General features: G+C 44.9%; 1 protein-coding gene across 1 annotated transcript in view; it reads left to right on the plus strand.

The window, feature by feature from the left end:
• Positions 1-25,984, plus strand: part of FN1 (fibronectin 1) — a gene marked incomplete in the record, with an annotated part of 4,425,379 nt that overhangs the window by 2,054,146 nt on the left and 2,345,249 nt on the right. Inside the window, 1 exon segment of the mRNA XM_044060668.1 lies at positions 3,120-3,386. Coding sequence (XP_043916603.1) covers positions 3,120-3,386 — 267 coding nt within the window.

The raw sequence follows: 25,984 nt of genomic DNA on the forward strand, positions 1-25,984 counted from the left end.
GAAACATTTGTGAATGGTGCTACTTGAACCCCCTAGTTAAACCAATTTCAAGCAATGCATGCTCGATTTTTGTACTTTAAGGATTTGCCTTTTTCTTTGCATGTTCACTCCCTCACTTAGATCTGTGGTCATATTTTCTTTAATCTTCCGATCTAGGATGAATTTGTATTACAGAAGTTTCTATAGTTAAAACAAAATGCACTGTGGCAAAGTGTCGGTCAAAACAGACTCAAATGTAAATGTATAAACCTTAGTATCAATTCCGTTATCAAGATGTTTTTAAATAGATAAAATGATTCAGACTGAGTTTATTCCACACACCATACAGTGTACTATGCAATGTGAGAGATTTTGCTCTAGCAACAGTTCTACAGCATGAATAGTTGTGCCTCCTAGTAATCTTAACAGAATCTGAAAGCTCAGTGTTCCTTAATGCTTGATAAGCTAGACACAACTTTCCTCTCATAAACCTATAACTTGTGTATAAAAGATTTGAAACTTCCTATCTAGCTCGATATAGAAGATTCCTCAACCAAAACATTTTTTGTAAATTTCCCCTCTTCCTTCCAAAATTAACTAATCCCCTTTGGTATGTGCACAAAACATCATAGTATATTCAATAACAGGTCAAGCATATGCAGTAAATAGATTTTTAAATTCTGTGTTCTCTGAAACAAATTTCTTAAATTAATGCTACAGCTTTAATCATTTGGTTGTAATTACTTGGACATGTGCAAATTTCCAATTTAAAGGGACATAACACTGTATTAATGGAGAATGCAATAATTGTAGAAATATTAACGTCAGTAGCCCAAAAGCATCCTGGTAAGTTGTCAGGACAGAGAGAGAATTAAGAAAATCTTTGGGCCACTTAAGGCATTATATTGTCTCAGTTAAAAAATGGACATTCATAAGTTATCCCTGTGATGAACATAACTATATTTAAGGAGTCATAGGTTCATACTAGGCTATCTGCCCTAGGGCATTTATAAGCCTAGCCAGAGTGTGTGTGGCTTTCACCACCCCTTAGGATGAGAATACTATACCCATTAGTTTGCTGTGCCTCTGTCCAGCAGTGATACAGAGATGATTCCCGGGGTAAACCTACAATCTCCCATCCACTCGTCAAGATTTCTCTTGAACAGAGTCAGTGAGGGGCTCTGCCTCACATGGACTGGGATTTTGTTCCATAGTGTAGGGAGTCTCTGGGTGATGAATCTGTCCCTCCAGCACGTCCTATTTATATCCGTGTTGAGGTTTAAGTCTCTTGCTCTCGTGGCTCTGGTGGATTTGGATTTTTTGAGGTGGAGCATGTCCATTAATTCTGGGTTGGACATGGCCTTGTATGTCAGGCACAGATCACCTCTGAGCAGACGGTATGCGACTGTATAGAGCTGGAGTTTCTTCAGTCTGGCGTCGTATGACATATGTTTGAGCCCCTTTATCCTTTTGGTGAGGAACTTTTGGGGTCTTTCCAACTGCTGCAGGTGTCGGGTAAGGTACATTCCGAATGGGGCGTTGTACTCAATCATTGGTCTGATAAGTGAAGAGTACAGGGGTACAATGACCTCTCCTGATCTGGATGTGAATCCCTTCATGATCAGGTGGGCAATGTAGAAAGGTCTTCCTAACCACTTTGGCAATGTGAGTGTCAAAAGAGAGGTTACTGTCAATTTGGGTCCCCAGGTCCCTGATAACTTCTTCCGTGTTTAATGGATTACCACCTATGTGGTAATTAGGGGTTACCTTGTTTTTCCCAAAGGGTATGACTATACATTTTTTGGCATTTAGCTTAAGGCCATGGCTCTGGCACCAGTTATCCATTTCTATGAGACCTTTCTGGAGGATGTCTGTGTCTGATGGAGTGTCAATTATGGTGCCCAGTTTGCAGTCATCTGCAAATTTTGTCAGCCACAGTCCCCCTATGTTTGCCTGAACTACAGAAAAATAAATGCCGAACAAGAGGGGGCCCAGGACTGAGCCCTGTGGGACACCGCTCATGACCGGCTTAGAGTCTGACATGGCACCAGCAACTCTAACCCTGTGTGTTCTGTCCTTGAGCCAGTTTGCAACCCATCTTGTGACATATGGGTTTACATCTAAGCTGGTGAGCTTTTCTATGATGCCCGAGTGGGGTATTGTGTCGAACGCTTTTGCTAGGTCGAGGTAGGCTGTGTGAACTGCCTTACCCTCATCAATGGCCTTAGTGACTGTTTTGAAAAAGTCGACCAAGTTCAAGAGGCAGGATCTGCCCTTGACAAAGCCAAATTGGGTAGGATCCAGTGTCTGTAGGTCCCCAATGTCTTTATTTATGAGTTCCATTATGATCCTCTCCATAGCTTTGCAGACAAGGCTCGTCAAGCTTATGGGGCAGTAATTTCCAGGGTCCGTAGAAGCACCGCCTTTGTGGAGTGGGACCACAGTTGCCGTACGCCATTCTTTTTGTACGTATCCTGTGGAAAGGCTAAGATTAAACAGCAGCCTTATGTGTGGGTTTAGTTCCTCATTGAGTTCATGTAGCACACAGCCGGGGACACCGTCCGGTCCCATTGATGCTGTGTTTTTTGCTTTAGAGAGAGCAGCTCTCACCTGGGCATCTGAGATGTTTGGGAGGCTAGACTCTGGTGGGATAGATCAGTCTAACAGAGTATAACAGTTGATGAATGACTACAAGGAGCATATCTGTAGTGTGCCCCTTGTGATTGGGGGGGGGGGTTCTTTCCCTTCACATCTGTGTTTATTTTGTAGTCTGGACAGAGAATGCATTCTCTACAGGGCTGCTCTACAGTTTTTGACAGCGATATCTCTTGGCTTGTCGCTTAAGCAAAAAGGAGCTGATTATGTGAACTGATCTCCTTTATCCTGCCCTTCTCTGCTGGGAGCACAGCCTCACTTTAGGAATGTCTGATAACTCTGTACTTCTGGCCACGTGGTCGGTGCTTGTGGTGACTTGGACTACACTGTTGACTGTGTTCAAAATCTGCTGTTGTGGTGAGTTGATGACAGAGTTGTACTACTTAGCTTGTGAGAATTGAAGTACATGTTTTAAATTTAGATTCATGGAGTAGGCAGGATCTTGAAAGCATCTGAACATTCTACTTTTTGTTAATTTGTCTTAGAACTTGATGCTCCTACTGACTTAGAATTTACTAATGTGACTGACACTTCGGCTTTTGTGAGGTGGACACCACCCCAGGCTTCAATCACTGGCTATCGCTTGAGTTCGAGTTTAACCAGAGAAGGGCAACCAAAGCACTTCAATGTAAATCCAAATGCCAGGAATTTTCTTTTGAAAAACTTGAAACCTGGCACAGAGTATACAGTCACACTGATTGCACTGACGCCAACTCAGCAAAGCAGCAAGGCCACTGGCATTTTCACAACCTGTAAGTATGTGGTGTGAAACCTGGTATAGTGATTCTTAATTGCAATATAGGATTAAAAGGCTAAGGTGTAGTCTTAAGTGTACTTTTGAAATTGGTCATAGTTCTGTTTTTGTGTTACAGCAGGTTTGCCTTTACATTGCTTTTGTTTTGGAATATGGGTGTTTTGTGACACCTTGCTTGAAGGTTTTTTAAAAAGATTGCTTTGATGACCCTTGGTTGTTTGGTTTACACAAATGTCTCATTTTTTGGAACATCTGACACAGGTTATGCTGCTTCCATTCCCCTTTTTGTGTTTGCAATTTAAAGCTGTACATCTAGTTTTCCTGTTAGTTTTATTCTAGGTGTCTGGACTCCAGGCTGGCATAGACAGTGGGCAGGGACATCTGCAGTTGTCAAAAAAAAACTTGTTTTGTTGAGATGAAATTCATAAGTTATTCCTGTGATTGTGATATAATTTATTTGCTGCCATGATTTCATTAGAATTGCCTAATATGTATATACAACGAATGTGTGTATAATTTAATGTGCAAAATTGAAACTAACTTTATAGGATGATCATAATAACTTGACATAAGTAAATATGAAGTGTAGGTCATAGTGAATGAGAAGTCTGACATAAAACTGCTGAATTACATGAAAATCCCATGTTTTATCTACTATCTAGACAATCCAGATTTACTGGTATCCACACAAATAAAATGGAAAGTTGGGGTCTCTGAGCATTGCCGCCTACTTTTGAGCATTTTCTGGCTTGTTAAACTTGATTTCTGTGTTGGTAACTGTATTTAGAACACAACCTAGAGCTGATTACTGAATTTCCTGCCTGCACTTATTTTTAAAATCGTTTTTTTCTTAAAACTTGCATTTTAGCTGTCTCTGGCCTAGCACTCAAGTGTGGGGTCATTTACTGCACTGTTCTAACTTGTTGATACTTGTGAACCTCTGCTTTCCTTAAAAAAAAAAAAAATCTTTTTTCCCACTTTTCTGAGATTTAAAAAAGTTGTTGCATATTTGCTGTTCTGAACTGTTTGTAAGTTTCTTGGAGGCCATTGTTTGCTTGGGCTAAAAGGAAGTCTCTGTGTTCATCAGTGGCAGTGATAAACATTGAGCAGCCTGCCTGCCCCTGTGGGAGTGGTTACTGCCTTGAAACTGTAGTTTTATTGCCCATTTTGGGTCAATTCCTAACTCCTTGATCTCCCTCTCTTAAAACAGTCTTTTGCGCTGCCTAATTGGGTTTAAACTATATTCCTGGCTCCACAAAGTCTGTTCTTCACTTTTTCCCTTAGAACTGCTCTATCTCTCAAATTAAACACCGTATTCTCATTCTACGGCCCCTCACTGGTCCAGATAAGTAATTTTACAAGTTAGCACTAATAAACCATAAGCACTACTTACTCTTATACTCTCTACGATTACCTTGTCCCCTATTGGTCCATTTCAATTCAGTTCCCTGTATTACTCTAGCATGTCCAAAGGTCAGTCAATGGTTTCCTCTCCAGTCCAGCTGGTGAATCTGGGAATTTTGAGGCAATGTTACAACTGTCTCATGTACACGGACAACCCTCTCCTCCTCCAAACAGGTTCAAATATATATGAGAGATGCAACCATATAGCCAAACTGGAGGCTGAGCTCTCTCATCTCAAAACTGGTGTAGCTAGTCAGGAGGATAAGGTAACCTCACATAACACAATTCCAGTATCACATAGTCCCACCACAACAGTGAACCAAACACAAAAAAACATACTCGGAGGCTCTAAATAAAAATCTACCTAAGCAACAGCACCTCCAAAGCAGACATCCAAGCAAACGCTACCCCAAAACAAAACACGTACAACACATAGCACACAAAGTCAGTGTGCCAAGCAGTCACAGCCCTTAAGGCTGAATAACACACCTGATACTCTTGTAATAGGTGACTCTATTGTCAGACACAGACGTCCCGCTCACCAGGCTGAATAAAGAGGTCGTCACAGTGAGCTGCCTGTCGGGCGCTAGGATCTGCCACACAACGCAAGCACTCGGGTCATTCCATAGCAAATACAAATATGACTCAGTCATTGTACATGCTGGCGTGAATGACCTGAGACGTACCTCCCTCGACTACATGAAGAGACATATAGGAGCTCTCTGATCATGTAGCCCAGGCTGGTATGACCCTGACCTTGAGCAGCATCTTACCCTCACCTAGAATTATGCCACAGTATAAATACAAAATGATTGATTTTAACAATTGGCTAAAATTTTGGTGTCATTCAAAGGGGATCCAGTGTCTGTCAGCCTGGGATGACATGCTCGACAAGCCATGTTGCTTCACTAGGGACGGCTTGCAGCTGTCACCCCTGGGCTTTCGGATATTGGCAAAGGCTCTTGCCACCCCCATAGTGCCTTTTTTAGGCAAGGCTCAAAAGTCAAATCCACCTCCATAGACAGCACAAGGAACAAGAAACTTAGGGTAATGCTGCTAAACGCCATAAGTCCTAACCTCGAGATGCATGCACTCGAAGCTCTCCTCAGTATGGAGAACATCGATATCTGTGCAGTGACAGAAACCTGGTTCAAGGCTCCAGAGAGCACCCCAGCACTACCAGGTTATACCTCATCATGCTTTTCGTCCCCAAAACCCGGACTGAACCACAAAAGGAGGGGGAGTTTCCATATTTATCAAGGATATCCACACCTCCAGGTTAGTGGCATTGCACGAAGTATCGGAGACCATCCATGTGCAACTGATAGTGGGCAAGACTGCTTTTCAGTTTACAGCATCCTGCAGACCAACCTCTCAAAGTCAGGAATCCCACTCTGCTTTCCTGAAAACATTGGAGAACATGAAGATCTCTCCGAACACCATTATATTGGGCGACTTCAACTACCCAAACATAGACCTGGAGCATTACTCAAGCCCCAGCACCTTAGCCCAAAGGTTCCTGGAATTTATAAACTCAAATGCTATGGAACAACTAGTCACCACTCCCACAGGAGGGGAAAACATACTAGACCTGATCATTACCAACATGGGGACTCTATGCTCCATACCAGAAGTATATCCCTCATTGGTAAGATCAGACCATGAATTAATTTCACTGGATATCCACATCCTGACCCCACCCCCAGCCCAGAAAACCACAGTGAAAAACTTCTCAAAAGCGAACTTCACACTTCTCAAAACCAAAGTGGAATCCTTCAAGGCCCCAGGGCCAGTGGAAACTATGGCCCAAACTGCAGAATCCTATATAAATGCATTCTACGGACATCTCCAGGAATGCATGGATCATGCTATCCCAAACAAAATCAAGACCCAATCATCCAAAGGCAGGCGTCCAGTCTGGTGGACCCCAGCCATAAATAAACTGTACAACAGAAGGAGGAAGCTACTACATGATAGAGCAAAATCCCTAAAAGGGAAGGCATCTCTGATCAGTACTAGCAAAAAATTACGATCCCTCATAAAATCCTCCAAAGCCAGCTTTGAGAGAAATTGCACAGAACACTAAAGACAATCATAAGGCTTTTTTAAATTATGTTAGGAACCTGGGATGCAACTCCCAGACTTGTTCTGAGTTGATTCTAAGCGACAAAAAATACACTGAATCCACAGACATCACCAATATCCTGGCAGACAGGTTCAGTGCAAACTTCTCCACCCCCTCCCCCCCAAAAGAGCAAGTATCTATCCCAGCAGAGTGCAGCCTCCCAAACATCTCTGCTGCTCAGGTGAAGGCCACCCTCTCCAAAGCAAAAAACACTGCTTCCATGGGACCAGATGGCGTCCCGGGTTGCATCCTACATGAACTCCAAGAAAAACTAATCCCTCAAGTAAAACTGCTGTACAATCTCAGCCTCACTACAGGATATGTGCCCAAAGAATGGCGTACAGCAACAGTGGTCCCACTCCACAAAGGTGGTGCCTCTGCGGACCCTGGAAACTATCGCCCCATAAGCCTGACTAGCCTAGTCTGCAAGGCTATGGAGAGGATCATCATGGAACTCATTGGGGACCTACAGACACTAGATCCTACCCAATTTGGCTTTGTCAAGGGCAGATCCTGCCTTTTGAACCTGGTCGACTTCAAAACAGTCACCAAGGCCATAGATGAAGGGAAGGTAGTCCACACAGCCTCTCTGGACCTCGCAAAGGCATTTGACACAATACCCCATTCGGGCATCATAGATAAGCTATCCAGCCTAAATATAAACCCCTATGTCACAAGATGGGTCGCAAACTGGCTCAGACGGAACCCACAGATTCAGAGTTGCTGGAGCCATGTCAGACTCGAAACTGGTCACAAGTGGCGTCCCACAAGGTTCTGTCCTGGGACCTCTCTTGTTCGGTATTTACTTTTCTGAGGTACAGGCCAACGTGGGAGGACTATGGCTCACCAAGTTCGCAGATGACTGCAAACTGGGCGCCATAATTGACTCTCCAGCTGACACAAACATCCTTCAAAAAGGTCTCGCAGAGACGGATAACTGGTGCCAGCGCCATGGTCTAAAGCTAAATGCCAAAAAGTGTATAGTCATACCCTTTGGCAAAAACAATGTGTGCACAAATTACCAATTAGGTGGTAACCCATTAAGTACAGAGAAAGTAGTTGGGTATCTTGGGACCCAAGTTGATAGCAATCTCTCCTTTGACAACCACATTGCCAAAGTGGTTAGAAAGACCTTCTACATAGCCCACCTCATCATGAAAGGATTCACATCTAGATCAAGAGAGGTAATCGTGCCCCTTTATTCATCCCTCATCAGGCCCATCATAAAATACAATGCCGTCAGAGCGTCAGTAATATAAAGTAAAGCAACCCGGTGCCATTACAACAGTCTTTCTTGCTGTGGAGCCTCAAGCAGAAGCAGTTTGCACGAGTGCCAGTCGGCTGCTACCTAATTTTCGTCTTCTCAATTGAAACTGAAGTCTTCTAAAGCGAAGTACCCTGTTGGGGATCCTTTTTTCTTACACTAACTGATGTCAGAAAAAGTTAACAATTGTCTCGCCTGTGGAAAGCAAATACCACACCGAGACTTCATTCTTACTGCGTCACTTGCTTTAAGCCCAGACCACGATGTCCCCCGCTGTTGCTTCTGTGCTTTGTTCAATGCCAGAACTATATATGTCATCAGGTCCCTTATTGTAGCAAGATATTTTCGCTTACAGTACTCTAATTCCGATATGGCTTTGGTAAGCCATCCGACAGCAAATCTACCAAAAAAACGTAAAGGTAAAGACAGACCGCACAAGTCCAAACCCAATGACGATGTTACGTTAAGCTAGTAGTCAGATCTCCGGTCCTCAGTGAGGCGCTTTTGCAGCCCCTGATGCCCGCTTGTGTGGATTCGCAATCCGCTACAGAGACCCTTTTGGAGTCTGGTATGCTGCAGATCTCTTCGACTAAGGATCCTGCAGTTGTCGCCCCTTGGATGGATCTGGATCTGCTGGGCAGGCAGGGGTTTCCGTGGAAGTCCTTCACACTACTGAATCATGACGTAAACAGACTACTTTCGCATATACAGTTCCTTCAAAAACTTAGTTTCTTAGGCCCAGGGTACGAACCACACCCAAGAAAACTGACCCAATCTCAGGCATCTGCTTCCTTGCCTCAGACTCAAATGCTTAAAATGGCGGAAGATCTTATGCTGATCAGGGGAAGCCAAGCTACCCCTTCCAAAAGAAAGAGATCTGTCCCTGTAATTTTGTCTGAACACGAGTCTGATTATTCTGATGCATCTGAATATGAAGACATGCAACCCCTGTCTGCTTATGAGGATTCTGGTGCAGAGGATTTCATTCCTTAAGCCTCTACCCCACAGGATTTTTCCTTTGGGGAAACCTTTCATACCTAAGGGAACATTTCCAATGGGAAAGTCGGGACTAACCTCAGTCTAAAAAGAGACTCGGGGAAATTCTTAGATCTTCCACAGCCAAAGACCCCTTGCCATTCCCTGAGTCCTGGATGTTGTGGAGGATGTTTTCCTGAAATCCAGTCTGACTCCTGACACCCTCCCTCCTGCACCTAGAAAACCAGACGGGTATTAGTCCCTGATTCTCAGAAATTTCTTTTTAAAAATACTACTGCTGACACTGAGGTAATATCTCAAGCGCCTAAAGGAATTAAAGCTACCTCTGCTAAGAATCCCACCCCACCCCCACCTCTGATGGGTATTTCCAAGCACTAGACAGATGGGGTAAAAAAAAGTGTAAGCCTCTGCTACTCTTGCTATCAGAGCACTAAATTGCCAGATGTTCTTTGTGTTTCACTGTTGCAGTCATCACACTTGGGTTATCTGCCTGCAGGTATCCCTCAGTTGTCCAGAATACCAGAGTCTTAGGATTTCTGCGTCAGATGCTGTTGCTTCTTCCATGACGTCAGGTCGTCAGCGGTATAAAACGGGCAGCTGACGCCGTTACATCAGTCTTTCCTGCCGAGGAGGAGCACGAAGCAGAAGCAGTTTGCAAGTGCTGGTTGGACGCTACCTGAAATTTTAATTTTTAAAATTATAATCCTGAAGTCTTCTAAAGCTAAGTACCTCATTGGGAATCCTTTTTTCTTGCTCTAACCGATGTCAGAAAAAGTTAATTGTCTTGCCTGTGGAAAGCAAATACCTCAGATTCATTCTTACTGCATCACCTGTTTAGGCCCAGACCACGATGTCCCTCACTGTCGGTTTTGTGCCTTGTTTAACGCCAGAGCCATTCGTCATCAGCTGTCACTTAATTCTTTCGCTCTCATTCTCCGTATTCTGAAATGGCTTAGATAAGCCACCTGACTACCAATCTTACGGAAAAACGTAAAGATAAAGACAGGCCGCATAGGTACAAAACTGCCACTTCCATTAAGCTAGTTGCCAGTCCGCCAGTACTCAGTGGGGCACCTTTGCAACCCCTGACAATCGTTTCTTAGAATTCACAGGCCTCTGCTGAGACCCATTCAGAGTCTGGTATGCTGCGAGATGCTTCGACTATGGAACCTGCGGATCTCTCTACCTTGGATGGGGTCCGGAGCTGCTGTGCAGGCACCAGCTTCTAAGGGTGTATTCTGTCCTACCGATGTTCGTATCAATCCGGCAACTTCATTTTTAGCTAAAACTACCAAATTTCTTGGTCCCAGAGTATGCGCAATGCCTAGAAAACTGATAACCAAAGGGCATGCTCAAGTTCCCATGCCGCAAAAAACAAATGCTTAAACTGGCTGAAGACCTTATTATCCTAATTGGGGGAAGCTAGCCTTCCTCTTTTAAGAGACAAAGAATTGAGTTTCCTTCTGATTCTACAGACCAGGAGTCCGATGACTCTGACCCTTCTGATTATCAGGACATGCCCTTATCAGCCTACGATGATTCAGATGCAGAGAAATGCCTCCCCTCTAGTGGATTTTTCTTTTGGTGAAACCTTGCATGCTTTGAGAGTATTTACACTGGGAATGCCAAGACTACCCTCAGTCCAAAAAGAGACTCCGAATCTTGTTGCCTCAGCACAGGCCTCTAGCTAATACCCCCTGTCCTGGATGTTTTTATGGAATCCAGCCTTAATCCAGATACATTACCCTTGGCCCCTAAGAAACCTGACTGGGTACTACAGAGTACCGGATTCCCACAAATTTCTCCAAGAATCCTACTGCGGATCCAGAGACCATTTCCCAGGAATCTAAAGGTATTAAGGCTACTACAGCCAAAAATCCTACCCCTTCGGACAGGGATTCCAGAGCTTTAGACAGATGGTGTAAGAAGGGTATATACCTCTGCAACTCTTGCCATCAGGGCATTGAATTGCCAGATGTCCTTCATGGATGCATCTGCAGTCATAACAACTGGGTTGTCCTGTCGTCAGGCAGCCCTTCGGTCGGTACGAAACTGTACTTTTCACATGTTGAAGTACCAGAAACATATTCTGGAACTAATTAAACAAAAAATGGTATTTCCAGATTGTGCAGAAAATAAAGGTTTACAAGAGCTAATGCATTCTGCAAACCAAGTTGGTAAGCATACTTTGCAGTGTGGCTTTGATGCCCTTGAAGCATCCGGCAGGGCTGCAGTCACTGGGTATGTACTGAGAGGGTATGCTTGGCTGAAGGAACAAACCTTGCCAGATCATGTCAAATCCAAATTACTAGACGCTCCTTTAAATAAGGACGGTTTGGCAACAAAGCAGAAGTACTTCTTAAAAAGATGGAAGAAAAAGCTAAATCTATGCAAACTGTCAAAGAATTCTTAAAAGTGCAACCACCTAGATTCAGTAGGCATTGGCCTTCAAAAAACTCGTCCTTTCCAGACCCTTCCAGGCCTTCTCTGACCCAGACCCATGGGAAACAGGCCACCCAGACTACAGTCTCAGGGTATGCAGAGATCTAAACAATGGAGTGCCCCCATCTCCAAAACAGGGAGTGGTAAGCCACCCCCTTATGGAAAAAGTTCACAATGACTTTTCAGTTATCCTTCTCAGCCCTGCCCAATTAGTTGTGCCCCAAGGAGGAAAACTTGCCCTTCGTGCAAAAAACTGTATGTCCATTACTCAGGACCAATGGGTCCTAAACATTGTATCCCAGGGGTTTAAATTCTACTTCCATTCACTTGCCAACCCCAAGCAGGTTTCCAGATGTTCCTCCAAACCAGTGGGCAGAGGCTCAAAAGGAAGTACTTTCACTGCTCAATATCAAAGCTATTCAACATGTTCCAGTAGAGCAAAAAGTCAGGGTTTCTACTCCAGACTGTCCCTGGTGCCCAGAAAAAAGGGCTCTTGGCACCCAATCCTCGATCTTTCAATTCTCAACACCTTTCTGGTGGTCCCAAAATTCAAGATGCTTACCCTGAAACAGCTTCTCCCTATGCTAGCTAAGGATGTCTGGTTAGTCACTCTAGACTTCACAGAAGCTTATCTGCACATCCCCATAAGGGAGTCATGCAGGAAATGTCTACATTTCAGGGCAGGTTCTATGCGCTTTCTGTTCTCTGCACTTCTCTTTGGCTTATCTACTGCACCCAGAGTCTTCGCAAAGTGCCTGGCTCCAACCATTGCATTTTGCAGGCAGAGAAATATCCAGATTTTTCCATACTTGGATGACTGTCTGATTCAGGCAGACAGGAATTGCTACTTCAGAACCTGGCATTTGTAAAAAGCCTTATCACCTCATTGGGGTACAGTCTATGAAAAGAAGTCACAACTGGTGCCTAGTGAAAAGGTTGTATTCCTTGGAGCAGGCATGGACACAACTTCCCAGATGGCATTTCTCTCTCCAGAAAAACAGGTCTATCTGACAAACTTAAAACAAATGGCCACCAGAACCCAGCTATCTGCAAGAAAAATACTGCAAGCCCTAGGGTTCATGGCCTCATGTGTTCTGCTAATTCCATATGCAAGATTGCATTTGAGGAAACTTCAATGGTACTTGAAAGATCTTTGGTGCCAACGTTCTCAGGAGCTGGAAACAGTCATTCTTATCATACCTTGTCTAAGGACAGAGTTCCTTTGGGCAGAAGCATGCAACCACAACAAGGGACTGCTTTTCACTCAACCCCTGCCGCTCAAACCCTGACAACAGATGCATCAGACTATGCATGGGGGGCTCACATGGCAGGGCATTGCATTCAGGGCAAATGGAACCCAAAGCAGATGCACCTTCATATCATTCAAAAAGAAATAGCTGTACAGAATGCTCTGACAGCCTTCAAAGACCTCATTCTTCCAGGGCAACTTTTGGTAAAGACAGACAACACCACACTCAATCAGGGGGGAACTCATTCCTACCTACTCTGCAGGCTAGCTATGGCTCTGTCGAACACAGCCTTGAGCAACCAAGTGCACCTACAAGCTCAGTTCCTGCCAGGCAAATTAAATTCACTGGCAGACGACTTAAGCAGAAATCTCATGGACCCACACGAATGGAAACTGGAACCCAAAATATTCAAGCTTTTGAGGAACAGATGGGGGTACACCAGAGGTGGACTTGTTTGCCTCCCCTCAGAACTATCAATTGAACAAATAATGCACCAGGACTTCCCCACACTCAATGTTTGGAAAGTGGATGCCCTGTCCTTTACCTGGGAAAGCCTCTCAAGTATGTGCCTTTCCCCCTCTGCCTCTCCTCTTGTAGGTTCTTCTAAAGATCAAACAGGACAAGCCAAGGGCAGTTATGATCGCACCAGACTGGCCCCGCCAGCACTGGCACCCTCTCTTGCACAGTCTGACAGTGCTATAACCATGCCACCTTCCTCAGACCTCTTTCCTGCTGTCCCAGCAGGCAGGCCAGATTAATCTCACCTCTAGCATCCCTCAGTAAGCAGGTTCTGGATGTCATTCTTGAGGCAAGGAGTCCTAGTACTAGAAAATCCTTTTCAGAAAAGTGGAAAAGATACTGTTCTTGCAGCCAGTCTCAGGGGATGGGCACAATGGTGCCCAGCTTACCTCCTATACTAGATTTAACCGAAATGCTCCACTAGGGCCTATCCTTCTCCAAATAAGATTCATACCTCGGCCATCTCAGCTCATTATAATACTGAGCCACCCCTCTTCTCTCATCCTCTGGTAAAACAGTCCCTTAGAGGGGCCAAAAATTTAGATCCCCGCTCCCACTCCGGCCTGGGACCTTAACTTTTGTTTTGGAAAAACTTACTCTTTCCCCCCTTTGAACCGGCTGCTACAGCAGACTTAAAATTCCTCTCTTGGAAAACCGCTTTTCTTCTAGCCATCACTTCAGCAAGAAGGGTGTCTGAACTGCAGGCCCTCATGGCAATGGAACCCTTCATTATCTTCTGTGCGGACAGGGTTTCCTTCAGGACTAACCCATCTTTTATGCCCAAGGTGGTGTCTAGTGTGACCTTAAACCAGTCCATTTATTTGCCTACTTTTTTCCCTAATCCTCAGAATAAAGGGGAAAGGTTACTGATTTCTCTGGATATGCATAGACATCTTAGATTCTATTTGGACAGGACTAAGCCTATCAGAAAATCTGACCAGATGCTAGTCTGCTGCAGGGGCAGAGGGGAAAGGCCATTTCAAAACAAACCATTTCTAAATGGATAGCACAATGCATTCATTTCTTCTACAAGCACCCTGGAAAACCTACCCCACAGGGGATTAAGAACACATTCCACTGGGGCTGCATCTACCTCTACTGCATGTCTCAGAGGAGTCCCTACCAGGGACATCCTGGAAGCTGCAACCTGGAGCTCTGTACATACTTTAACCAAGCATTACCCCTTGCCTATCTTTTTTAAATCCAGAGCTGGATTTGCCTCAGCAGTCTTACAGGGCCTGATTGCCAGCCCTAATCTACCTCCACCCTTCCTTAGCTTTGGGAATCAACCCAAATGTGATGACTGCAACACTGAAACCACGAACATAGTACAGTTGTGTACTCTTACCATAAATGTAGATGTTTGAGTGTATTCACTGTTGCAGTCCTGGTTACCCTCCCTCCAGCCCCCCCCCCCCCCCCGATTGTCTGTTTTCACCTATCCTTTTTGGTTTGGCATATATTATACTGTGTGTATTTGCTTTTTACTGGGGGTGTTCCACACCATTTAATTGCTTCCTGTTGTGGGGGAACCTGACATCTGGGGCAAGAAAAACTGATGTAATGGCGTCTGCTGCATGTTTTATACCCCTGACGACCTGACGTCATGGAAGAAGCGACAGCATCCGATGCAGAAATCCCAAGACTCTGGTATTTGGGCTGGCTGAGGGCTATCTGCAGGTAGATAACCCAAATGTGATGACTCCAACAGTGAATAAACTAACATCTGCATTTATGGTAAGTGTACACAACTGTACTTTCCCTCTACTTCATCTGTCCAAGGGCAATTACCACAAGTTGCCCCCCTCAGTGGACCTACTCGCAAAACACAAGGAGACACAGATAAAACCACAGTGGCTGTGTCTGGACCTCTCTCTGTGGCGGATAGGATTCTTAATTACCTTCAGACACCTGTACAATGAGGACGTGCTTCCTGTTTTACAGGAGGCCAGGAAACCAAACGCAAAATCTTAACTTTCCAAGTGGAAAAGGTTTTCCTTCTGGTATCGCAATAGACAGACTGAGCCACTGAACAGAGATGTGCCTTATTCTGTCCTGCCTGTGTGAACTCCTGAAGACAGGGTTGTCTTATTGTTCCTTAAAAGCACACCTGTCTGCCTGCCTATGGATCCTCAGTCTGGCATCTAGATTACCAGCCAAACCCTTCCTGAGGGGGGGTCCTGCATCTAAGACCACCCAGGAAACCTTCCCCCCTCCCTGGGATCTTAATGATGTGCTAGAAAAACTCCCTTAGATGCCTTTTGAACCAGCTGACAAGGCTGCCTTAAAGTTTTGCATGTGGAAAACAGCCCTGATTTTTCCTTTGACCTCAGCCAGGAGGGTCTCAGAGCTTCAAGCCCTTATGGCTACCCCATCTTTCCTGGTTTTCCATTTGGACAAGGACGCTCTTAAGAATAAAACTCTCCTTCACCCCCAAAGTGGTCAATGACCTTTCCTTAAATCAGGCTAATCCCTAACCCACGGTCCAAAGACAACTCTGATTCTGTTTGCATAAAACTAAACCTTTTCACAAATCAGACCAGCTGTTTGTCGTCTCCTCACCCCTGGGCTTTTGCTACATCCACCATGGAAAGACTTTCTGGCAATGTCAGGGCCCACTCCACAGACTGGTGGCCTCTTCTGGGGCCTTTTTCAAAGGCCTAGATACTAATTCCATTCTGGAGGCAGCCACTTGGTTCTCTGTGCACACTTTCACCAGGCAACATCTCCAGAGTCAGGGCAGGATTTGCCAGGGCTATCCTGCATGGGTTCCTGGAGTCCTCTACCAGGCCACCCCACAGTCTTTAGTGAGCTTTGGTATTCACCCACCAGTAGAATACTGAAACTTTGGAATAGGACAGAAAAGTTGTGTAAGAACTTACCATAACAAGAGATGTCCTTCTCTTCCATGTTGCAGTATTCCTTCCCCCACCATCCCCCTTTCTTAGCCTTGCACTGTCTACACAGCTCAGGGACAGGCTACATCCCTTAGAGCTGGCTTCATCTGGGGCTTAAGTGGTTCTGAGGACTGGTATGTGCAGACAACACCTTTATGGCCCACATACCTGCCTCTACATTAGATGTCTGGACCTAGAGGAACTGGAAAAAGCTTTGGAAACCTGGACATGCTGAACGGAAGAAGGGTAAATCCATTAGTAGAACACTGCAACATGGAATGGAAGGACATCTATGGTTATGGTAAATTCTTACACAACTTTTCTTTATCCCTCGGCCACAAAGGCAGATGAAGAGGGATAAAGGATGCTGTTAACAGCAGTATTTCTGTTAAGGCAGCATTGCAGGCTTCTACTAGAAGCTGAAATGAAAACAGCACATGGATGTCTTATTTCAACTTAAGGGGGCCCTGATAACTTGTGTCTATGAACACTAAATATGGTTTGACAATACTGCCAGTCAGACCGCTTTTTACAAAGGATGTGCTTAACATCATGAAGGAAGCTTGGAAGTCTTCCCCAGGAGTATTTTACGTTAAGGTGAAGAGGCTTTTGTGATGGTGCTAAAGGAGGAAACCTGACATCTTCAGCAGCAATGTCCTTGATTCTGTAAATCCTGTCTGAGACCAGCTTCATCCTCTGTGATGGTGGGGCTTTTAGCAATTTCAGCCATAGTGCCTGTGGAACCCTCAGTCTTTACAAAAAGGTGCTTTGAGACCACCTAGGAGAGAAGTTACTCCCAATGGAACTTGAATTTTGATTTGGAGAAAGTTACCTGATCCCCATTTGAGACAATAATGGCTATACCCTTGAAGTCTTGAGCACAAGAGGGATTTTTGTCATGAAAGCCATGAAGGTTTTGCTGCTCAAGGTGCTTATATGCAAGGAAACATTCCTGATTTTTTCATCAAGATTGGATCAGCATGTATACATGTTTGCTTTGTGTGTAAGGTATTTTTATGCTTAAGATGGTCACAGAAGTATTTTTAAAACCAATTATTCAGTTCTCCGTCTTAAAATTAAAATATAAAAAATTATTTTGTTTATTGGCTGTCAGTAGGAAGCTGAGATGCTTTCAGAACAAAGACGACATCTCTCTGATCAAGGTTTTTCAGTTGCATCTAAAAGGGGAGAAGAATCCAGTCCCCAAATAGACTGTAAATGGTTGTTGTTGCAGATGTTCTTCTATTTCTATGTTGCGGTATTCTTGTGTGAGATTCCCCACATCAGGCGACCCAAATGTCGACTTGTATACAAATCTTTAAGCGAGGTTGCTGTAGTTGTGTGGGACTTCATACTTAAGGCCATAAACACGGGACCATAAATGTGACTATTGCATGCACAGACCTTAGAACTTAGCCGCAGTCAACTCTCTCATTGATCGCTTCACTTGTATACTTGAAAGACGTCTACAGCCAAGTACCCTGTTGGGGATTTTGTTTCAAATTCTTGCTTGAGCTTGGTTTGATGTACCCAACCATTATCCAATACCCGTTAAGGGTAAATGCCAGTGTGGGTGCCAGATTCTGCATAAGGATATGCACAACCGTTGCGTTTTGCCTAGGCCAAGAACACAACCATACCTCTTGCCCTATTTGTCAGTCCTTTGTACCCAAGATCTTCCAAAGCAGTCTGGCTGCCCTAAATCTGTTTAGAAAACCAGAGGCTAAAAAAAAGCTAGTGCTCAGGATGGATCTCGTGTTGGCCAGCATGGAAAAAGGCCAAGAATCCTAGACCTAGTATTTCTGCCTCTCTGCCATCGGACGTTCAGCCAGTTTCGGATTTAGGAGTTGAGGGATGTCCGTTAGGGCAGTCTACGGTGACTCCCTTCAAGGAAGCTGCTTCAGAAGTTAGAAGCACATCCATGGAGACAGCTCAAATGTTGGTCCCTACCGATGGTGGGAACCAGACTATGCCGGACGACGGACCAGGATGTCATTGCCTGAAGCCCCAACTCCTATTCAGGCCCTGTAAACCAGGCTTTCTCCTAAGACTACTCCTTTGAAAAGGAAGCAGAAAACTAAGCACCTGCTTCCACCCACAGAGGGGAGTACCAGACTGGCAATCTTTCACCAACTCCTTCATGCAGGCCTTCATGGCCCTTAGGCCCACGGCCTCTTCCCCCTCCACCATTCCTGTTCCTAATCCTAGGCCTGCCTCAGTTGCTTCTCTCCTACTTCCCACAACCCATGAAGGGGAAGAACAGGAGGATTACTCTTCATCTTCAGATGAATCCATTACTTATTCATCTCAAATTGCCTCCCCAGTAGAAAATTGTTCCCCTGACGAATCCATAGAAGGGGTCTCTCCACCCGAGTATATCGCCTTTGGGGAGACCATCACAAAAATGAAAATACTTTAAATGGGACACTTCCCAAATGACAAACTTGAGATACTTGGGAGTTACTTCAAGTGGAATCTCCCTCCCTTTCAGCCATCCCAAAAGTTATTAAAGCCTACCTTGATGCATTTTCTGTAGCATTTAAAAAATCACTCTCAACCCCTTGCCTCCTAAGAGGCCTGACCATTTCTATGCCAAATTCCTGGTAAATCCACCATGGCAGACTCAGCAGTGATTGCTTTATCCCCTGACAAGCAGTCAAGTCTGATTCCTTCATACTCTTTTTACCTACTGACAAAGATAGTAAAAACATGGACAGGATAGGCAAGAAGGTTTATACCTCTTCCACCCTAGCCTTCACAGCAATCAACTACCAAACCCATCTGATAAAATATACTTTGGACCTTGTATCCAAAGCTTCTACCCTCCTGTTAGTCCATGACTGCCCTAGCAAGACAGAAGTAGCATCAAAACTGTCCCTGGCTTTTCAAGTGGCCAAGCATTCTATTAGATTTAGTTATGATACAGCAGAGGCCTCTGCAAGGTCTGCTGCTTCTGCATCAGTATTACGCAGATATTCATGGCTACGCCTTTGACCCCCCTACCGTAGGATTTCAAGTCAAAACTTCTAGATTCCCCTCTGGACCACAACCTCCTGTTTGGTAAACAGTCTGCAGACCTTTAAAAACTTTCAGGAGAAAAATAGAGCTTCACTTGCTGATGTCTCCCATTCCTAAATATTACAGAAATAACCTGCTTAAGACTACCTTTGTCAGAAGAAAAAACCTCCTCTGCTACTCCATCCTCTTCCAGGCATAGGAAAGGAACCAGGAGGCAGACCAGCAACCTCAGCTCTAGTCAGACACTCCTTTCATGACAGAAATGGCACCAACGATGCGTGACTGCAATGTCCAACTCCCCTTGTCAGCCTGCCTCTCCCACTGCCTTCCCTTTTGGTGATCCATCACCTCAGACCACTGGGTGCTGGCAATAGTATTGGGGAGAGATTTACTCTCTTGGAACAAAAAGCTCTTTACAAAGGGCATTCCATTCCTCCCAAAAAATCAACTACATATTATTCTCGGGTGTTACAGAACCTTCTGAACCTCAGAACTATAAAACCTGTCCCTCCGGGACAGTAAGGAAAAGGCTTTTACTCAGCTTTATTTCTTGTCCCCAAAAAAGGTGGCCCTCGAAGGCCAATACTGGATGTCTCTTCTAAACTTATTCGTAAAAGTTCCATCATTCCAAATGTTATCCCTACAAAAACCTTTCTTCCACTATTGCCAGCTCAGGCCTTTATGGCCATGCTCTGTCTGAAGGAGGCCTATCTCCATATCCCAATTTATTCCCACAGAAAATACTTGTTTCATTGGGCTGTGTTCACATTTTCAATGTACAGCTTTGCCCTTTGGTTTATCTACTGCACCCAGAGTATTCACAAAATGCTTAGCTCCAGCTATAGCCCTCTGCAGAACCAAAGGTGTCCAAATTTTTCCCTACCTAGATGACATCCTCATTCTAGCAGAAAGAGACGATGCCCTATTAAACAGTCTGCAGTTCACCCTTTCCCTGTATCAGAGCCTGGGGTTCACCCTCAACATTCCAAAATCATCCCTAATCCCTCAACAGGACAAAATCTTTCTGGGCTGCAGGATCAGAACAGACCTGATGCGGACATTCGTCCCTCAGGACAAAGTTCTCTTTCTACCCACTTCCCAGACCTATTCCAGGTACAGCAGATGTCTACAAGACCATTCTTATGGGTCCTGGGTATGATGGCAGCCACCATCCCTATGATGCCTTTGACCAAAATGCATATGCAAAAACTGCAGTGATACTTGAAGTCTCTGGTCTCAACACGAACACCCTCTGGAGTTTCAGATTACACTCTTGCCCTGCCTCAAAGCAGAACCAAGGTGGATGATTCAACAAATACAAATTAACCTGGGCCTCCCAATTTAACCCCCCCACCCCAACCTAGTACATGCATACAAATGCATCAGACCTAGGGTGGGGAGCTACCATGAAGGGATTCTTGGTACAGGAGACTTGGTATCCTACCCTCCAAAAGAAACATATCAGTGTGAGGGAATTGACAGCAGTCTTTTTGGCCCTGAAAACCTTGCTCCCAATCCTACAATCAGGCCCCCTTCCAATCTTCACAGACCATACAGCAGTCATGTGGTACCTCAACAAACAAGGAGGGACCAAGTCCTACCTCCTTTTCTAGATGATGTTTGCCTTTCAGCTTTTTCCAGTTAAGGGGTTGCTGTAGTGGAACTCCGGTCCACTAATGATTGGCAGTAGATTTTCACGAACCCTGAAGTGCCAGCTTGACATTCAACCTTCAACGAAGACACGCCCGTATACGCATGTCTTTCGAATGCCCACCCAACCGTGGGGAGGACATGCAGACTCCACACAGAATGCACTCCCCGCACTCCAGCCAAGAATTGAATGGGAGAACCTCACATCTTAGCCCTGCAGGCAACATACATTCCTTCCCAGGACAACCAACAAGCTGATGTTACATGATAGAGCAAAATCCATAAAAGTGAAGACACCCTTGATCATTATTAGTAAAAAAAATACAAGCACTCATAAAATCATCCAAGGCCAACTTTGAGAGAAAAATTGCCATAGATTCAAAAGACAATCATAAGGCCGTCTTCAGCTATGTTAGAAACCTGGGTGGAAACTCCCAGATATGCTCAGAATTAGTCCAAAATGATACAAAAATCACTGAACCCACAGACATTGCCAACATACTGGCAGACAGGTTCAGTGCAAACTTCACCCCCCTCTCCCCCCCAAAAGGAGAGATAACTATCCCAGCGGAGTGTAGCCTCCCAGACATCTCAAATGCGCAGATGAAAGCTGCTCTCTCTAAAGCTAAAATCACAGCATCAATGGGGACCGGATGGTGTCCCCGGCTGTGTGCTACATGAACTCAATAAGGAACTAAACCCGCACATAAGGAAGCTGTTTAATCTTAGCCTTACCACAGGAAACGTGCCCAAGGAGTGGCATACGGCAACTGTGGTCCCACTCCACAAAGGCGGTGCCTCTACGGACCCTGGTAATTACCGCCCCATAAGCTTAAGCCTGGGCTGCAAAGCTATGGAGAGGATCATAATGGAACTCATAAACAAAGACATAAGGGACTTGCAGACATTGGACCCGACCCAGTTTGGCTTTGTCAAGGGCAGATCATGCCTTTTGAACTTGGTCGACTTCTTCGAAACAGTCACCAAGGCCATTGATGAGGGAAAGGCAGTCCACACAGCCTACCTTGACCTTGCAAAAGCTTTCGACACAATACTCCACTTGGGTATTATAGAGAAACTTACCAGCTTAAATGTAAACCCATATGTCACAAGATGGGTTGCAAACTGGCTAAAGGACAGAACCCACAGGGTAAGTTGTTGGCGCCATGTCAGACTCCAAGCCGGTCACAAGTGGTGTCCCACAGGGCTCAGTCCTTGGCCCCCTGTTGTTCGTCATCTACTTCTCAGAAGTACAGGAAAACATAGGAGGGCTATGGCTGACAAAGTTTGCAGATGACTGCAAACTGGGAGCCATAGTGGAAAGTACATCAGACACAGATATCCTTCAGTGGGGTCTCACGGAAACTGATAGCTGGTGCCAGAGCCATGGCCTGAAGTTAAATGCCAAAAAATGTAGTCATACCCTTCGGGAAAAACAAAGTAACCCCAAGCTACCATATAGGTGGCAATCCACTAAGCACAGAAGAGGTTATCAGGGACCTGGGGACCCAGGTTGACAGTGGCCTTTCTTTTGACACTCACATTGCTAAAGTGGTTAGAAAGACCTTCTACATTGCCCACCTGATCATGAAGGGATTCACATCCAGATCAAGTGAGGTCATTGTTCCCCTGTACTCTTCACTTATCAAACCAATGATAGAGTACAGTGCCCCATTCGGGATGTATCTCACCCGACACCTGCAGCAATTGGAGAGACCCCAAAAGTTCCTCACCAAAAGGATAAAGGGACTCCAAAATCTGTCATATGCTGCCAGACTGAAGAAACTCCAGCTCTATTCAGTCGCATGCAGTCTGCTCAGAGGTGACCTGTGCCTGACATACAAGGCCATGTCCAACCTGGAATTAATGGACATGCTCCACCTCAAAAAATCCAAATCTACCAGATCCACTAGAGCAAGTGACTTAAACCTTAGCACGAATATAAATAGGACATGCTGGAGGGATAGATTTGTCACCCAGTAACTCCCTATGCTGTGGAATAAAATCCTGGTCCATGTGAGGCAGAGCACCTCGCTGGCTCTGTTCAAGAGAAATCTTGACCGGTGGATGGGAGATCGTAGGTTTACCCCGGGAATCATCTCTGTGTCACTGCTGGACAGAGGCACAACAAACTAATGGGCACAGTATTTTTTAACATAAGGGGTGGCGTAAGCCACAAAACTTTGGGCTAGGCTTATAAATGCCTTAGGGCAGATAGCCTAGTATAAACCTATGAACCTATGTTCTTAGCAGAACATCCTCTCTACAGCACTAGTGGATGCTGAACAGGGACATTTTTCTAGACATTGTCCACCAGTGGGGCATATCTATGGTAGAATTGTTTACCTCCCTCCAGAACAAACAATTGAAGAAATTCTGCACCTAGGATCACTCTCCACTTGCATGGGGGGGTAGATGCCTTCAGCATTCCATGGAAGGCATTTCCACCCTTCCCTCATTCAAAAAGTCATCCTGATGATCAGGAAGGACAAACCAAACATTTTGCTGGTGACTCCCTTTTAACCAAGGTATAGCAGTGGATGTTCTTCGTGTTTCACTGTTGCAGTCATAACTTGTGGGTTATCCCTGCTGTGGTAGCCTTCTGCCAGCCTTAATTCGAGTCAATGTTTTTTTTTTTTTTACTTTGTCTGCAGTCGCCTGTAGTTTGACGTCAGGTCATCAGTGCTGTAAAGCAAGGCAGTCTGTCATTACATCAGTCTTTCTTGCTGTGGAGCCCATAGCAGAAACAGTTTGCACGAGTGTTGGTCGGTTGCTACCAGAAGGTAAATTTCAGCTGAAAACGTCTAAAGCTATGTACCCTGTTGGGGAACATTTGAACACTTTTACCACATCTTGAACAGCAAAAATGTGGTAAAAGTGCCCAAAACACAACTAGTAATCCAAAATTTGGCACCGGAGACCAGCAGTTCCAACACACAAGTGATTTACTGTTCAAACACAGCAAAAGGAACACATCCACAAAGAACATTAACACACACAAGTGATTTAATGTTTAAACGCAACAAAAAATGTTATTTGTGGATGTGTGTTCCTTTTGCTGTGTTTGAACATTAAACCACTTGTGCGTTGGAACTGCTGGTCTCCAGTGCCTAATTTTGGATCATTTATTCTTGCACTAACTGATGTCCGAATAAGTTAACAATTGTCTCACCTGTGGAAAATAGATCCCAAACTGAGACTTCCATTCTTACTGCATCACTTGATTAGGCCCATACCACGATGTCCCTCATTGACAGTTCTGTGCTCTCTTTAATGCGAGAACCATTCACCATTGAGCACTTTTCATAGACAGTTAATTGTGTTCAGTCTTTGCATTCTGATATGGCATCCATCAGCCAACAATCTGAGCATTCCGAAAAGACGTGGAGATAAAGCTAGAGACAGACTGCACAAAGCTAAGCCTTCTGACGATGCTACTGCTAAGCATGTCAGTTATCTGGAATTCAGTGAGGTGCTTTCACAGCCCCTGATGCCCTATTCGATAACTACGCAGGCCTCTACCGAGACACTTTCAGAGTCCGGTATGCCGCAGCAATCTTCTTGGTCTTCTGAGCCTTTGGCTGTCTGTGCCTTGGTTGGGTCTGGAGCCTCTATGCAGCCACTGGCTTCTGAGGAGGCCTTTTGCACTACTGAATCTAAACAAAAATGTGTTTTCATCAGACTACTGTTTCTCTCAGACCAACAGATTCTCTCAGGCCTAGAAGCCAGGCCACTCCTAGTAATTCTCCTTCTAGCCACCATCTTTCTACTGTTCCACTACCCCAAGCACAAATGCTGAAAATGGCAGAGGATCTTATCTCCCTTATCCGGGGTAGTTGGGGCTCAACGCCTAAAAGGAAAAGGCACCCTTCTCCAGAAATTGACAGTACAGTATTCTGAGGAATCTGACTATTCAGTTTTGAAGAGGAAAAGCATCCCTTAACTAATTGCGGATTCAGACACATGAATCCATCCCTTCTGTTTCCCCTACAGAAGAACCTTTCTTTGGGGAAACCCTTCACTCCCTCAGGGAACATTTCCATTGGGAATCCCAGGACTTCCCACAGTCTAAGACATAGTTTTCAGACCTGCTCCAGCACAGACTCCTGGTCACCCCCCCCCCCTCATTTTAGAAGTGGTGGATGATGTTTTCCATGAATCTAGCTTAGCCCCTGATGCCCTCCCTCTTGCTCCCAGTAAACCTGACAGATACTACAGAGTACCAGATTCTCACAAATACCTGTACAGAAATCCTGCTGCAGACCCAGAGGTTATTACACAGGGACCTAAAGGAGGTAAGACTAGTTCTGCCAAAAATCCTTTTCTGACAAGGATTCCAGAGCTCTGGACAGATGGGGTAAAAAAGTATACACCTTTGCAACCTTCGCTATCAGAGCACTCAATTGTCAGTTCATATATTGAAATATCAACACACTTTTGAATTATTAAAACAGAAAATTGCCACTTTTCCTGACACTGCCAATTCAAAAGAGTTAGCAAATTTACTGCACTTTGCTTGTCAAGTGGCCATACCCTCACTCCAATGTGGATATGATTCCCTAGAAGCCTCTAGTAGGGTAGCAGTGACAGGATCTGTTATTAGAAGACTTGTATGGCTGAAGGAACAACCTCTCCTTGATCATGTCATGTCTAAACTAATTGATGCACCCCCTAGATAAGGAGAGCTTGTTTGTGGAAAAAGCAGAAGAGGTGCTTAGGGATGGAAGACAAAGCAAAATCTATGCGAACAGTAAACTATTTCTTTGATACAACCCCCCCATGTTCAGCAGGAACTTTCCCTCTAAGCACTGGGCTTTCCCTGCACCTAGCAGACCGGGACAAGGTAAGCCCCACAGAGACGGACCATACAGGCTCCTATCCCAGGGCCAGCAGAGAAGCAAACAATGGACCACTTCAGTTTCTCAAGGCAGGGAGTTCTAAGCCAGCTTTCTGTGGCAGACACTCACAATGACCCCCCCCCCCCCTTCACTCATCAAAGACTAGGAAGAAGGATCTCCCTCTTCAAATACA

This window comes from Protopterus annectens, chromosome 2.part0 (genome assembly GCF_019279795.1).
Source record: "Protopterus annectens isolate FY-2018-M chromosome 2.part0, PAN1.0, whole genome shotgun sequence".
In the NCBI taxonomy this organism is placed as follows: domain Eukaryota; kingdom Metazoa; phylum Chordata; order Ceratodontiformes; family Protopteridae; genus Protopterus; species Protopterus annectens.